Genomic DNA, 17,040 nt, shown 5'->3' with positions numbered 1-17,040 from the left:
GCCATAGTGTTTGGGATGGAAAAGTTTGTATACTTAGTGTATTTATGGTAGGCGACTAACAGTTCACAGTGATCATAAACTGCTGAAGAATATCAACAGGAAGCCACTCCTCACAGCAACAAAGAGGCTACAAAGGATGCTCCTCAGGCTGTAATTGATGTGATATATGTACCTGGCTAAGATATGTTGTTGGCTGACACACTGAGTAGAGCACAGTAAATATTGGATTTATCTTAAAAGGAAACTGCCTATTCAATTTTGAAATGCCGCACCAGATTGGGGTGGTACTTTTTGAGGGTCTGTTTGAGGAGGTCTGTTTTTTTATATAATTGATATGTAGAAACAGAGAATATCTTTTTAATACGAATCTAAAAATGGGGCTTTAATTCTGAAATACACTAGATTGGGGTAACATTGTCTGAGTCTCTTTGAGGTCTGCTTTTAATCTGCAGTGAAATTGGTCTGTGGAAGCAGGGAATTTTCTCTCAACATGGAAAATGTAGGTCATATTAGACAGTTTATTGGTGCTTTAATTTTGACACTCGGGTCCTTGTTTTTTTAAGGAGCTTTACTCCTAATCTGAAATTCAGTTGGTCTGTGGAATCACAGAGATTTCTTTTAATATGAATGTAATATGACTGTATTACACTATATTCAGAATATAAGAAATATTAGACATTTACAGGATCTTATCATTTGAAGTACAAAACCAGATTTTATGAGGGATTCTAAGAGTTGGTATTCTCTGGTAGGAAAACCTCCACATGGCATTTCAGTTGCATTTAATTTTTGAATATATCACCAGATTGAGATGATATAGTTTGATTGACTCTGAGAATATTTACTCTGAAGTGAAATTGCTATGTGGAAACAACACTTCACATCTGATATTGGGAATTTGAACTGGTATATAAAATGTAAAAGGGAATTCATTTTGAAAATCAAACAAGGGCTGACTTGACCGCAGTGTATTAGTCGTGTGTTTCGTTAGCAAGTGATATTTAGGACTAGAGAATGACCGATTATTGGCCGGGCCAATTATCATCGCCGATTTTCAGCTTTTTGATGCATATCGGCATTGGCCTTTTTTTAAAATCCGAGGCCGATAAGAGATCAATTTCAAACTTCGTTATTTGAATAACCATGTAGTCTCTACTCTGTCTCCAGCATTGTCCCACCCATAGCACCATCTGATTGGTTAGACACACAGCTAGGTAACAGCCAATCAGCAGTGAGAGCTGTGCACACTGCTCGCACACACGGCAGAGAGGAGAAACATTTTTGACGAGAGGAGAAACTACAGAGAGCAAATATGTTTCCAAGGTAAGTTGAGGCAGCAAATTCTCCCGAAATTGTAATAAACATCCCAGCCCTCTACAACTCACAACTACTAGTAACGTTACTGTGAGGCCCATTACAATATATAAAGATAAGCGGCAGCTCTGCTCGCTCGCAGTCCCTCCAGACGGGCCGCTGAACGTGTCGATATGGAAATAGTTGGTGATAGTAGATGTATGTAAGTGGGTTTACATGATGAGATTAGCTGGATTACAGCTACAGTTGGGTTCTGCTCCTTATCTGAGGGTAATTATCCTTGGATATATGGCGGTGAATGAATGGAATCACTGGCACAAAGCGTGTCATACCCCGGTACCATAGGTGGCGCTGTCCCCATTTCAGCTATCGCTAATAGAGCCACTTCCTGTTGGCGTCTTCACCACCAACAACAACAAACTCAGGCATTCAGAAAGATGGCGAACGCAGAGCGAGCACGTTGAGGATAGAGAATAGTGAGAATAGTGTGAGTCTCTCTCACATTTCTGTGCATATTTTATTTAATGTTGTTATATTTACTTCATAAAAGTTTTCATTTTATGTGAGTGCATTTGAGAAAAATACATACAAGGAGAGAAGAGAAGATGCAGAGAGGACCAGTAATCAATATCTTCCTATTAAGTTTCTACAATGTATTTATAATATTTCTACAACATTTTAAACTGAAATAAGTTATAATTCTGAAGTTCTAATGAAAACTCAAAGGCACTGCAAACAGTGATTGTTTTTTACCTGTGAAATGAAGAGTACCTTCCTGAAGAACTTTTCCCTCTGCTACTTTCTTCAGTTCTTTGAAGTCTTCCGTCAGCAGTTCTATGTGTTCTTCATGAAGAATCACTTCTAACATTTACAGATACACATAGTTATTGAAAACCATTTCCTAGAGGAGATTGCATACGCTTTTGGCTTTGATAATTATCATCAAATCAAGAGCTGATTCAAAGTTCTACGTACAGAGCTGAGGATGCAGTTTTCATGTAAGAAATTAAACCACAGAATTATTACTAGCAGCTTCCTCACCTTGTCAAGTTAGTGTTGATAATCATACTGTATCTGAAAAAATAACTGACTTACATTTATTACAGCTGAATTAGTCTACCTGTAAGCTATCTCTCTGAAGTTGGGTTATATACCGTTTTTTTATTTTTATTTACAGTATCATTTAATAGTATCACCTTTTTTCTGAGCTAAATCCCAGAGCTCCAATGCAGCCTTGTAGGACATGGTCATGGGATACTCCACACAGACGTGTTTCCCTGCCTGCAGAAACGTTCTGATGAAACAGCAGAAGGGAATGTTGTTTTAAGATAACTGGACCTCCCATTACAAATTGTATTCTTCATGAGAAGGAAAAGACAATTTTGTAACAATGAAAATTATTAAACACGTGATTGCTTTGCTCCGAAAAAATACACTGCTCAAAAAAAATGAAGGGAACACTAAAATAACACTTCCTATCTCTCAATGAATGAAATATTCCAGTTGAAATTCATGTTTCATTACATAGTGGAATGCGTTGAGAACAAAATAACAAAGTGATCAATGTAAATCTAAATTATTATCCCATGGAGGTCTGGATTTGGAATCCTACTCAAAATAAAAGTAGAAAATCACATTACAGGCTGATCCAACTTGAGTGGAAACTCCTCAAGACAAGTCAAAATGAGGCTCAGTAGTGTGTGTGGCCTCCACCTGCCTGTAGGACCTCCCTACAACGCCTGGGCATGCTCCTGATGAGGCGGCGGATGTTCTCCTGAGGGATCTCCTCCCAGACCTGGATTACAGCGTCAGTCAACTCCTGGACAGTCCGTGGTGTTGGTGGATGGAACGAGTCAGGTCTGGGGAACAGGCAGGCCAGTCCACAGCATCAGTGCCTTCATCATGCAGGAACTGCTGACACACTTCAGCCACATGAAGGTTAGCATTGTCATGCATCAGAAGGAACCCAGGGCCCACTGCACCAGGATATGGTCTCACAACGGGTCTGAGGATCTCATCCCGGTACCTAATGGCAGTCAGGGTACCTCACTGCAGCCCTCCAAAGAAATGCCTCCCCACACCATTACTGACCCACGCCAAACCAGTCCTGCTGGAGGATGTTGCAGGCAGCAGAGCGTTCTCCACGGCGTCTCCAGACTCTGACACATCTGTCACATGTGCTCAGTGTGAACCTGCTCCTATCCGTGCAGAACAAAGGGCGCCAATGGCGAATCTGCCAATCTTTGTGTTCTCTGGCAAACGCCAGTCGCCCTGCATGGTGTTGGGCTGTCAGCACAAGCCTCACTTGTAGACGTCGGGCCCTCATACCACCCTCATGGAGTCTGTTTCTGACAGTTTGAACAGAAACATTCATATTAGTGGCCTGCTGGAGGTAATTTTGCAGGGCTCTGGCAGAGCTCCTCCTGTTCCTCCTTACACAAAGGAGGTAGCTGCTGCTGGGTTGTTGCCCTCCTACGGCCCCCTCCACGTCTCCTGGTGTACTGGCCCGTCTCCTGGTGTACTGGCCCGTCTCCTGGTGTCCTGGCCCGTCTCCTGGTGTTTTGGCCCGTCTCCTGGTGTTCTTGCCTGTCTCCTGGTGTTCTTGCCTGTCTCCTGGTGTTCTGGCCCGTCTCCTGGTGTTCTGGCCCGTCTCCTGGTGTTTCAGGCCTGTCTCCGGTGTACTGGCCTGTCTCCTGGTGTTCTGGCCTGTCTCCTGGTGTTCTGGCCCGTCTCCTGGTGTACTGGCCCGTCTCCTGGTGTACTGGCCCGTCTCCTGGTGTACTGGCCCGTCTCCTGGTGTCCTGGCCCGTCTCCTGGTGTTCTGGCCCGTCTCCTGGTGTTCTTGCCTGTCTCCTGGTGTACTGGTCCGTCTCCTGGTGTACTTGCCTGTCTCCTGGTGTTCTTGCCTGTCTCCTGGTGTACTGGCCTGTCTCCGGTGTACTGGCCTGTCTCCTGGTGTTCTGGCCTGTCTCCTGGTGTTCTGGCCCGTCTCCTGGTGTTCTGGCCCGTCTCCTGGTGTTCTTGCCTGTCTCCTGGTGTACTGGCCCGTCTCCTGGTGTACTTGCCTGTCTCCTGGTGTTCTTGCCTGTCTCCTGGTGTTCTTGCCTGTCTCCTGGTGTTCTGGCCTGTCTCCTGGTGTTCTTGCCTGTCTCCTGGTGTCCTGGCCCGTCTCCTGGTCCTGGCCCGTCTCCTGGTGTTCTGGCCCGTCTCCTGGTGTTTCAGGCCCGTCTCCTGGTGTTCTGGCCCGTCTCCTGGTGTTCTTGCCTGTCTCCTGGTGTACTGGCCCGTCTCCTGGTGTCCTGGCCCGTCTCCTGGTGTTTCAGGCCCGTCTCCTGGTGTTCTGGCCCGTCTCCTGGTGTTCTTGCCTGTCTCCTGGTGTTCTTGCCTGTCTCCTGGTGTCCTGGCCCGTCTCCTGGTCCTGGCCCGTCTCCTGGTGTTCTGGCCCGTCTCCTGGTGTTCTGGCCCGTCTCCTGGTGTTCTGGTCCGTCTCCTGGTGTTCTGGCCCGTCTCCTGGTGTTCTGGCCCGTCTCCTGGTGTTCTGGCCCGTCTCCTGGTGTTCTGGCCCGTCTCCTGGTGTTCTGGCCCGTCTCCTGGTGTTCTGGCCCGTCTCCTGGTGCTGTTACCGGCGTTCACCGGCGGTAAGACGTATTGCATCACTTCCTGTTGCTTTGTGTGTGCACTGTGACAGTTCTTGCTCCTCTTGAACTACTAATAATCACCTTATTTCTCCCTATAATTTACACATCTTGCATAGTTAACTCTATCCCATACTTGTTATATTCTAACGCTCACTCTTACAGATCTTTAGTCTTTATTTTTCACTTTTTAGCGGTGTGTCTGGTTCTCTAGCTTAGCATGGCTACCAGTTCTCTTCCTCTATCTCCTGCTTTCACCTGCTCCGTGTGTCAGATGTTTAGTTACTCCTCTGCCTCCTTTAGTGGTAATGGTACATGTAACAAATGTAGTCTTTTTGTAGTTTTGGAGGCAAGGTTATCTGAATTGGAAGCTCGGCTCTGCACTGTTGAAAACCACCCGATAGCGAGCCAGGCCCCTTTAGTCGGTGCGGAGCCACCTAGCGTAGCTAGCTCTGTTAGTCGTCCCCGAGCAGATCCCGAGCAGCCGGGACTTAAGAGTGGCTGGGTGACTGTCAGGAAGAGGAGTCATAGTCCTAAAATCAAGCCCGTGGTTCACCATCGACCTGTCCACGTTTCAAATAGATTTTCCCCACTCAGCGACACACCCGCTGAGGACAAAACCCTGGTAATTGGCAGCTCTATAGTCAGAAACGTGGCATTAGAGACACCAGCGACCATAGTCAAATGCATTCCAGGGGCCAGAGCGGGCGACATAGAATTCTATTTAAAACTGCTGGCTGAGGATAAGCGTAAATACGGTAAAATAGTTATTCACGTCGGCGGTAATGACACCCGGTTACGCCAATCGGAGGTCACTAAAATTAATGTTGCATCGGTGTGTAATTTTGCCAAAACAATGTCGGACTCCGTAGTTTTCTCTGGACCCCTGCCAAATCTGACCAGTGATGACATGTTTAGCCGCATGTCCTCATTCAATCGCTGGTTGTCTAGATGGTGTCCAGCAAACAACGTGGGCTACATAGATAATTGGCAATCTTTCTGGAGAAAACCTGGTCTGATGAGGAGAGACGGCATCCATCCCACTTTGGAAGGAGCGGCTCTCATTTCTAGAAATATGGACATTATTAGTCATCCAAAAACATGACAACCCAGGGTTGAGACCAGGATGCAGAGTTGTAGTCTAACACACTTCTTCCGATCTCTCCTTTGGAAGTCTCTGTTAGTGAATGATTTGATCTGTGATCATCATATTGATTTATTTAGTCTTACAGAAACCTGGCTGCAGCAGGAGGATCATGTTAGCATTAATGAATCAACTCCCTCTGACTATTTAAATGTTCATGTTCCTCGAACCACAGGCAGAGGAGGAGTGGCAGCTATCTTCAGATCAGGGTTACTAAGCAGTCCTAGACCCAAGATTAGTTTTAGCTCTTTTGAATCTCTGATTCTCAGTCTTATTCTGAGTTTCTGTCTGAATTCTCAGAGTTTTTATCCCAGTTAGTGCTGAGTACAGATAAAGTCATTGTAGTGGGTGACTTTAATATTCATGTAGATGTTGAAAATGACAGCCTAAATATTAACTTTAAGGTTCAGGTATTCCCTTTATTTTTTTGAGCAGTGTAGTATGAAACCATCTCTGCGACTTATGATGCCTCCCTCACTTGCTTATCTGCTTCCAGTGAACAAGCAAAGAGCCAGATGTGAAAACTGGAACAAGGCTGCATGTCCAGGGCCCTGAAGGCTTGGACAAACAGCTATGTGGGATTCTATAGGACCCCTTCAACCGTAGTCTGAGTCAGGAGAATGTTCCAATGCTTTAGAAAACATTCTGCCCCTTTCTGTGCCTTAAAAAATCTCATCCATCTGTCCTCAATATCTGCAGACCAGTTGCCTTAACATCCCACATCATCAAAGTCCTGGATAGACCATTATTGGCTCAGATAAATATTCAAGTAAATGCCTTTCAGGACCCACTGCAGTTTGCTTAGCACCCTTGAGATGGATCTGAAGACACAAATATCCACCTGTTTTAATGAGCTTACTGTCATCTGGACAAAACAAGAAGCATAGTGAGGATATCCTTTCATTTCTCCAGTGACTTTAAGAGAATACAGCCTATAATAAGTGGAAACTCCAGAAAATACAGGTGGATGTCTCCACAATCTCCTGGATTACTGACTACCCGATAGATAGATCGATCACAGTTTATGAGACTGACAGGTTGTGTGTTTTGAGCGCCACAGGAGGAATGCAGAGGACTGGGAGAGGGCTGGCTCTGTATCGATGACTGCTCTGAAGCCCCTGGGGCTCTTTGTTGGAAAGATGAACGCTGCATTAATTGTTAACTGTAATAAATAACATGGCACACGCTGTATACAATTTACAGTTTAAACGACAGAGCTGCAACAAGGCTAACAACAACCTTTGGCTGCTCAGCGACCGAAATCTGAGTTCTGAGATGTTGCAGTCCCAGACCAGTGGCAGGTATCTTTCCATTCAAACTTTTAGCATTTCTTTCTGTTTTTTGAACACTGAGTAATTAATTAATAGTACAGAGGTATTTTGTGCAGCAAATATTTAGGTCAAAGACTTGTGTCTTGTTGAATCTCACATGCATTATAGTACCTGATGCTTTCTTCATGGGTGTCATTCTCTGTGCAGATAAATGCAAGATGAATGTCTTCTCTGCTTAAAGCTTCCTCCATTGAGATCTGACTCACTCCCTGGTGGGTATTCAGGCTTCTCCTGTTGGCAAAAACATACTAATGAGAACATTACTTTGATCAGAAACAAATAAGACGGTCTACAGTGACAGCATTTTTTTTTCCCCATTTTCTGCCAAGTCTACAACTACTGCTCCCTTTCCATAGATTATGTTGTAAATAGGGAAATGTGAGCATATACTGCAGTTAATTAGTTAATAAGTGTTTAATACAGTTCTGCAGAAATATAACAAATTATCACTAAATTCTTTCAAGTAGATAAAGAGAACCCAGTTTGCTATACTACAAAAATCCAGTTTCATGTTTACAACATGTTTGTAGACGAATAAACAAAGACAATTCTGAGAATTCCAATTTCGGAGGGGCGGGGGTCAAGAGCCCATCCCCAGAGAGAGGCACAGCACTCCCTGGACAGGTCACCAGTCCATCACAGGCCCAACACAGACACAAACGAGACACACAGCCATGCATACTGGCATGTTTTTGGACTCTGGGGAGAAGCCAGAGTATCTGGAGAGAAGTCACACATGCATCGGGTTAACATCCAAACTTCACAGAGGTTCAAACCAGGAACTCTCTTACTGTGAGGCAATAGTGCAAACCACCACTCCACCTGGGCCATTGTTATGGCTGTCCAGGTGTGTGGAAAAACCAAAGGAAGGGAAGTAAAGAGCATCTTTTGGGCCTCTATATATATGAAAATACACATCAAGCTCAGATGGCATCCCTAAATTGCTCTAATCATCAAACACTGTTCCTTTTTTCACATAAGTAGGAAAGTGTTTCTCACTCTGGCTCTATTTGCATTTACCCTGTTCAGAGGGTGTTTTAGCCCTCTTTAAAATAAGCAAAAGTAGGACAGAAACTACAAATACAACTGTTTAGAAAAACTGTACATTGAAATTGTTTATTTAAGGAAAGGCTAGCTTTATTTGGAACGTGCAGTTTAGACCATTTTATCTTATAGTACAAGTTATGGTGATGTTTTAACATTAATAATTAGTCGTTTAGCGGACTTTATCAAACCACCTTGAGTGATTTTTGGTTGAAAAGACATCTAATAGAAATCTAAATGGCCCATAGATGTGTAGCTAAAACAGAGGTTTTGGTTCAGATGGCAAAGCGAACCTCTCTTTAGGTTCGCTTTAAAAAAAACTCATTTAAAATGAAAACTCACTACATAGATTTAACTAAGCACATAGAAGAGATCCCCCCAGTGATAACGTATTGTAGTAAATAAAATGATTCAGCTGGCAAGTTATTTAACCCTAACTGATCCACAGAATAGGTCCACATAGTTTCCTTTAGCAACAACTATGGAAAACACATTTTGTGGTCATGAAAAACAGAGTAGTCATATTTCAGAGGGGGCAATCTATATGGTCTGTATCAAGCAAACAAAACAACTAATGAGATTGCTGCAACTATCAATATACACTATATTGCCAAAGGTATTTGCTCTTCTGGCTTTACACGCATATGAACTTAAGTAACATCCCATTCTTAATCCACAGAGTTTAATATGACGTCTGGCCACCCTTTGCAGCTATAACAGCTTCAACTCTTCTGGTCAAGCTTTCCACAAGGTTTAGGAGTGTGTTTATGGGAATTTTTGACCATTCTTCCAGAAGCGCATTTGTGAGGTCAGACACTGATGTTGGACAGAAGGCCTGGCTCGCAGTCTCCGCTCTAATTCATCCCAAAGATGTTCTATCGGGTTGAGGTCAGGACTCTGTACAGGCCGGTCAAGTTCTTCCAAACCAAACTGGCTCATCCATGTCTTTATGGAGCTTGCTTTGTGCACTGGTGCGCAGTCATGTTGGAACAGGAAGGGGCCAAGCCCAACTCCTGAAAAACAATTGCTAAAATTGGGTCTTAATTTTAGTCACTATTCACAGTTTAAAGGCTAACAACTTTGGAGTAATTTATCATTTTTGACAGTGAATTCTCTCGACACCACCGTACCTTCTGAAGGAGAAGAAGATAGTAGACCTGACTTTGGTTGGCACTTAGCCCAGCTAGTTAGCTGTGAATACACCAGGGGCCTCATGTAAAAAGACTTGAGTGGATTTCCTACTGAAACATGGCGTACACTCAAATCCAGAAAACGTTGTACGCACAAAATATCCAGATGTATGAATCCAAGCACATTTGTACATTCCAATCTATGTAGAATTGAGCGCACATGTTGGAGTACTCAACTCCTCCCTGTCCACGCCGCTACTTAAACATGCAAATCATATTTAAATGAGCCCTGCACCTGCGATTCCAATAATCACACAATCATAAAATGGAAAAAAAAAGAATGAGTAAGACTGGGGGAAAAAAAGAACTTCACAGAAAGCAAATTGGAGGTGCTACTCTCTGAAGTCGAGGCCCGAAAAAATGCGCTCTTTGGCACGCTGTCCTCTCGCAAAAGCAACAAATGCAAGAGGTGTGGGTGGGAGAGCGTGTGTGAGGCTGTGTCAGTGCTGTGGGGTCTGAGAAGCGCACACAAGCAGAGGTGAAGAAGAAGTGAGCTGATATTTAGGTGGATGTGAAGCGGAGAATGGCTGCCCACCGCCTAAGTGTGGCCAAAACAGGCGGGGGGACAGGAGAAGAGGGGCCCACCCTGTTTGAACAGAGAGTCGGCACAATTATGGGTGACACTGCTCTCTCAGGGGTGGTGGGAGCACATGTGGGTGACTCTGATTACCCCCAAGGTAAATACCGATGTTTTTGTGTAACTCACAGCAAACGTGTCGTTCATACAGTAACCACTGCAGAAGTGCGCAGGGGAAAAGGTGAGGCTGATTAAGACATTTCGTCAAAGAATCAACAGCTCTAGAAAAGTGCGTACACCAGCCATGAAGTTGGCGTGAGGCACCGCACATTACCACGGTCATTTCACTCTTGATACATCTGAACTTTGCCGTGAAAAAGAGCGTACGCCACTTTTTTGTGCGTATGCACCCTTTGCACATGAGGCCCCTGGTGATAGCCAGCCGGTCCGCTGTCTCTGGGCTTTTCTCAGTAGTCAGCTGGTTGTGGATGGGTTTCTGTGGACTTTCAAGTCGCCTGGCGAGTTGTGGTAGATCTCTCTTCTCCACTGGGGGCTTCTCGTTGCCAAAGAGACGAAGGTTTGATATGGAGACTTCACCATCAAAAATAACATAATTGTAGGCGCGTTGTTGGAGCTGTTTGTTTGCTTGGTTGCATAACTAACTCTGGTGAGGTGAACTTCAGTTTGCATGAATATTAACAAAAAGTTGACAAGCTTACGCTGGCTTTCTCGCAGGGAAAATATTACTGTGGTAACTTAAAACGTGCGATGAAAAACAGACATGAAAGCGAGATCACGACGGACAAACGAAAAACAAAACGAAGTACAGCTTTCTATTACTTAATTCTAATTTCTTTCTGTTCTCTTTCTTACACTTTCTCTTTCTTTTCCGTTCTCTCTTATTCTTCATTGTCATCCCAAATTCTGCATGATGTAGACTTAGGCTCAACTTTCAGCCAATAATATATCTGAAAACTCAATTTCTCCATTATGTCTTAAAGGAGAACAATTATACCCCAGTTCAATTGATTGAATGAAAAAAGTCAGCTGTGCACCACCAACTCTTTCATTGATCAGTTTGACACCTGTGATCACACACACCAGGCATGCTTTCTGATAGCAACATCAGCGTGTTAGTTTAACTGGCTACCGTCATAACTGAAAGTTGAGTCCAGGGCTCTCAAGTCTCACACATTGAGCGTGATGCACTCCCACCACATATTATCTCACACACTGAAAAGAAATTATAATATAAATTTCTCTGGCGCGCCGCTATTGCTATGGAAACGGCTCCCATGAGTCTGAGCAGAGCAGTTATTAATAACAAAACTAATAATAATATTATCAATTTAACTTTTTCTTCCCCATTCAATACCAAAATTGGGGACATCTGGTTACCCTAGCGTAAGGCTGTCATGGCTGTCAAGATTATCATGGCCAACATGTTTGCTAATTGCGAGTCCGTTGCTAACGTTAGGCTGATTGACTGAAAACAACACAAAGGCAGCTGAAATAAAACCAAAACTTTAAAACTACAGAGTAACAACAAACATTCATAAATGTTATCACATCCAACTGATGTCGTTACTATGGTTACTGCTAATCAGCGATCTTCTTTCGTTCTTCTTCGTTCTTAAGCCGAGCCATAGATACATCAGTGAACAACCATCTACTGGATGGTGCTTTGTGAATCACCAGCTCTTTGTTTGTGGTTCTGAGCAGATTTGTGGAAAGAATGTCTCAAAAAATACGAACATGTGATTGGTGATCCACAAATGCTGAGTCACGATTCACAAACAGAATTTTAAGTTTCACACATGGCTTTTTGTTTTACAAACAGGATTTTCAGTTTTTTGTTTTACAAACAGAAAATTATTTATTCACAAACACACATATATCTGTAAAAACAGTAAAAAAAAAAAAAAACAACTTAAAACATAGCAGATGTCTAGACCACACCAATTTATAAATTATTTTAGATTTGGTCTAGTTTTGCTGTGGAATTAACTTCCGAAATGCCATTTTCAATCATTGTGTCAACAAATAAACTATTAAACTTACTACCTAATATAATACCTCTGTACCAATGGTTGGAACCATTATTGCTTGAGTGTATCTGTGCTTGTGGGGTAGCATGTGTGCATTACCTGGATATAAATCCTTTGACAGCAAGTTTCTCTGCAGGGCTGCCAGGCTGTGGAGTCAACATGTCTCTAATTCGCACCCATCCTGCGGTGCCAAGGCCAACCACCACTGCCCCAAACATACTGGATGAGAAATGAAACAAAAAAATCCTTTTAAAGAGGTTTGACAGCAGTGAAGGCCCTGGACACACTGTTCAGCTCACCTGTGCATGACAGCTACCTCGTCAAACATGAACATGTGCAATGATCACACAGAGACAAAGCTGAAAATGACAGCATGAAACAGCCCTTTAGTGTCTTCATCCACACAGCTTGTTCCACTGTCAGAAAAGCAATGGCTGGGCAATAGGAAGTGCTGCCTGTTAGCATTTAATAAGTGTACACAAAAGTGTTCTGAGATATTTTTTTGTTGTTGCTCTTTGTTTGGTTTTCATTTCTATAAAAAAAAATAAAAAATTCTAAACAGTAGCTGGCTAGTCCAGGCAGCCGATACGTGCTCTATTCACTGGAAACACTCAGAGTGAAACCTTGCCTTCATTAACGTCAGGAGGTGGGAACATGAAACCAGGTTGTCTTCTATCTCTGCAGACTGGATGCATAAAATGATTAAGAAAAAACAGGCAAAAATAGCTCTCTAGAGGTTTGCTTTGTTGCTTTTGCTGAGAATGTGCACCCATGTCACTGCACTTGAGTTAATTACCCCTAAGTGGTAACAAGACTGACCCGTAAGCTGTGTGACTGGGAGCAGAACAAATATATATCATCTTAAATGAAAGGCTGTTGGTCTTGACAGATCTTTGTGACCTACAAAAAAATCAATGGACCACAGACAAGAACATCTGGCCAGAGATCGGGTTACCCAATGTTTATGTGTACCTCATGTCTATGGCAGGAAAACTCCCAAAGCAAAGCCTGAAAGTATACAAATATCTGAATTCCTGAATAGTTGTAGTTCAAATAGAGATTTTTCAGCAAAATTAAGATGGCAAACATAAAAGTTTAACCAACTGTAATGAAAACCGTGAGCATGGACAGAATCCCCAGTGCAGCCAATGTTATACTATGGGAGCACTGTGACACAGTTAAAAATGGCTCAAAAACTTTTCACCTGTCCATCAAAATGTCAATAAGAAAATTAACTTAAACATGTTTGAAAAAAATTTGAACAATAGGTCACTTTCTGTTTGAATATCCCTGGCAGAACAGACCAGAATAAATTGTGTGTTGTAATAGATGCCCCTCCCCAATTACATGCAAGCAAAAACACTGCAGTTACACAAAGTTTTCTAAATATCATGTTCATGTACAATATTGTAAAATAATTCATTCTACTCAAAAATCAAACATACCAGACACAACGTATTCACTGTCTGGGCTAAGCCGTCTGTGAATGGCAGAATATATATTTTGCTCTCTTCTCTTAACTTTTTCACATTTTGTGAACTTCTTCCAAACTTCTGTCTGAATCAGTTGGTGCAGTTGATTACTCAACAGCTCATCACGATTATCAAGCTGTGTGCATTTTACTGGCACTCAAACAGTTGGCAGTCACTGAGCCAGCTTTTTCACACTCGGTTGGTGCAACCAGGCATAGGTTACATTTGGCATACCCAAAGTCAAATGTCTTATGACATCACCTACGCCCCCTCTCCTGAGAGTAATGGAGTGCCAAAGCAGATAAAAGCTGGTCAAAAATGGCAAGCAGGGACAAGGGGCACACGAGATGGATCGAGTTGTGGGTTGCACTAAAGCGACCCAGGAGGGCGCGAGATCAGACTTGGGGTACACGCTACTGAGATAGAGACAAGAGAAGTTACACCCTGCTGCTGCTGCTTAACAAAACCATGAAGTGCTTTTCTCCCAGCAATTTCTTTCGATACAAGGCAATGATGTTGAGCCATGATTCAACTAAATATAAAACGTGTGAGCTGTTTGCTGAAGGAAATGAGCAAAGAGATTTGAATTATCTTTTGCATCTGCACCTTCTCCTGCAACAACACAATGAAATGTTGTAGAAGAAGACATTTGATTAAAGGAAAATAATACTCCCGTGTAACTACATCTTACTTTATAATGTTTTGAGGGTGGTGGGAAATGCAACATTTTGTCACGGTTCGGAGAGGTAGGACCCAGATGCAGTTCTTTTCCAAAATCAAAAGGTTTATTTCCAAAACGGGGAGCAGGAAAAAAAGACACTAACAAAACCAGGCTATGAAAAAGAAGAAGCATGAAGGGATAGTGAGGTAAGGATTCTGCAGTGACTGAAAGGAAACCAGAAGACTAAATACTGTGGAGGGAGTGATCAGTGAATGAGGTGCAGCTGTGAACAATGAGCCAGGCGACTTGAGTGAACCGAGGTGGCAGGGGAAAAACAGGACTAGAACATAACTGAAACCATGATTAAACAAACTGTGACCGATAAAACATAGACTGTGAAAGAGCAGGCTGTGACACATTTCTGAAACAATTCACTCACCACTAGTTTAAGTTTAGCTACTTGTTTAAAGTTTGCTCCTTATAGCTGAGTGATCTTATTAGACTATTCTACCGGCTACAAACCTTGTCAATGTTTCAGCCTCATAATGATTCATTAAATGTTTGGGGGAATGATAAACCTTCCGTGTTGTTTGATGGAAACTGATCACTTGTAATTGTGAAACCAACTTTGCTGTAAAAGTCTGAGAGTCCTGCTACATCTCTGGCTTATCACTGTGGAAGATCTTTAACATGCTTTCCCCCAAGAGAAATACTCAAACCCTTTCATATCTGACTACAAAAAATGAAACGGTCTTAGGATATTAGGCTATAGCCAACTTCAGAATGACTTGCTTAAAAGTGAAGAATTGATCATTGATCTGTAAAATTGCAGAAAATATAAAAAAAAATCAAAATACTCCGAAAAGTAAACCTTTACTTTTAAACAAAGTAATTTAAGCAGCTAAATAGCTACAGTCAGCAGTCATGTAGTTAACAGAGGAGACGGGTATGTTGAAAAAGTGCCTTATATTTATTCAAAAAGATCAAATTAAGACATCATGTCACCGGAGTTACATTAGTCTGCCGAGATTTTTTCAAGTAAGAGAGTGAGAATCCCACCTATACAAGTGGACAAGCATAAAGCAGCCCAACCTCTTCACACAGGCACTGAATGAAGAAGAGAGGTCCTGCAGCCATCCGAGGCTCTGAGCAGAGGCAGAGGACCCTCCTGCCTGCTCTACTTGTCATTACAAGGCAGATGTGAGGCCAGCGGTTTAGTCCTGTGCCCTCCTCCCAGTCGCTTTCTTCCTCTCATTAGTTGTGTAGCACGTGCATTATGTACAGCAGGGGTCTCAAACTCAAAGCTACGTAGCTATGAAATGACGTTAAAGCATAAACTACTGTCTCGCGGGCCGCACTAACATTGAACTTTAAATTAAGGCGGGGGCCACAAACTATCGTCCCGACGGCCGCAGTTGGCCCGCGAGCCGCGCGCTTCAGACCTATGATTTACAGTGACTTCTGAGCCGAGCAGACACTGTGTGATGGTGGTCTTTTTTAATAAAGATTCCCATCGCAGTTTTAATTCAGTTTCAGAGGCACAGCTCAAGGTGAAAAGCGCCATTAACGATCGCTTAAGAGCCTGGCCCCACCCCTGTGATGTAACTGTTAAATAACTAACGGTAAGCGCAGCGATAGCAGCCAAAAAACATTTCATGTAAAAAAAAGAAAACTTTTTCTTTTTAGTCACGCATAGCTTTTAGATCGTTTGCTGTGGAAGCGTGCTGAAGCTGCTGCTTTCTGTCTGGGGTCCGCGCAGCTGCCACTCCGGGCTGGATTCATGTCATTCAGCTGCGGTCACCGCAGATCACGGGACATGTTGTTCTCTTACCCGACTTTATTTCACTCTTCCTTCAGCAACACGGAGAAATACAGCTAGTAGCGAGGTGCGTATGTATCCAGGTAGAGATGATATAATGTGAAGTACTATCCACCGGGAGACAGTTCGCTGTTTCCTGGCCTTGCGTAAGAGGAGCTGCTGCAGGGCTTAACCGAAGGGGCGGAGCTGTCTGTGCACAGCGATCTGAATATCGATCCTGAAATGCAAAAGACGCCTTTGCTTTTTTCATGAAAAAAACCCTGGAAAAAAATAATAAAATGAAAACTGTGACCTCAACACATGCCGAGGCAACGTGCATCACGACATGCTTTAAAATGCGAGGGGCGTGAACTCCCCAGTCTGTATTAAAGCCAATCAACATATCGTTTTTCAAAAGTCTTGTGTTACAAGGCCTTGTGCAGAGCAGACATACTGACTGACAGTATATATAGATATACTATACTGACAGTATACTGTCAGTATAGTATATCTATATATATAAAAACTTGCATCACATAATGAAATGTGACATCTTCCTCACCACAATAATTGATATAATTGATGTCCATGTCAATGACTTTTGTTAAAATATTATTGGGAGGTGATTCCGTTACCATTCAGTTTGACACACCCACAGACTTCTCTGAACTGCAATGCAGATAAGACAAATGCTGACTGCTCCCCCACCCCACACCCAAAGTTTAAGAGTGGACTATTTATGAAGATGACAATGGCTTTAGCATTGTACTGTAGTCATAACCACTTTCTGAAGAATGAAAATAAGATCAAATAACTGGTAATATGGAGTGCCCATACTGTGTCTCTTGTTGTGATGACCCCTCAAAAAAGTTAAATTCACCCATAC

At 42.9% G+C, this 17,040-nt stretch overlaps 1 protein-coding gene across 1 annotated transcript in view; it reads right to left on the bottom strand.

The window, feature by feature from the left end:
• Window positions 1-16,424, bottom strand: part of blvra (biliverdin reductase A) — a 30,030-nt gene extending 13,606 nt beyond the window's left edge. The window contains exons 1-5 of the mRNA XM_072363950.1: window positions 16,188-16,424; window positions 12,323-12,442; window positions 7,536-7,655; window positions 2,511-2,608; window positions 2,068-2,175 (exon numbers count right to left, since the gene is read on the bottom strand). Of these exons, the coding sequence (XP_072220051.1) occupies window positions 2,068-2,175; window positions 2,511-2,608; window positions 7,536-7,655; window positions 12,323-12,441 (445 nt within the window). The 5' untranslated portion in view covers window position 12,442; window positions 16,188-16,424. The remainder of the gene's footprint in view (window positions 1-2,067; window positions 2,176-2,510; window positions 2,609-7,535; window positions 7,656-12,322; window positions 12,443-16,187) is intronic.
• Window positions 16,425-17,040: the final 616 nt, after the last annotated feature.

The sequence above is a fragment of the Leuresthes tenuis genome, unplaced genomic scaffold (genome assembly GCF_036924035.1).
Source record: "Leuresthes tenuis unplaced genomic scaffold, fLeuTen1.0.hap1 SCAF_14, whole genome shotgun sequence".
In the NCBI taxonomy this organism is placed as follows: Eukaryota; Metazoa; Chordata; class Actinopteri; order Atheriniformes; family Atherinopsidae; genus Leuresthes; species Leuresthes tenuis.
This window is presented reverse-complemented; position numbering and strand designations above follow the sequence as displayed.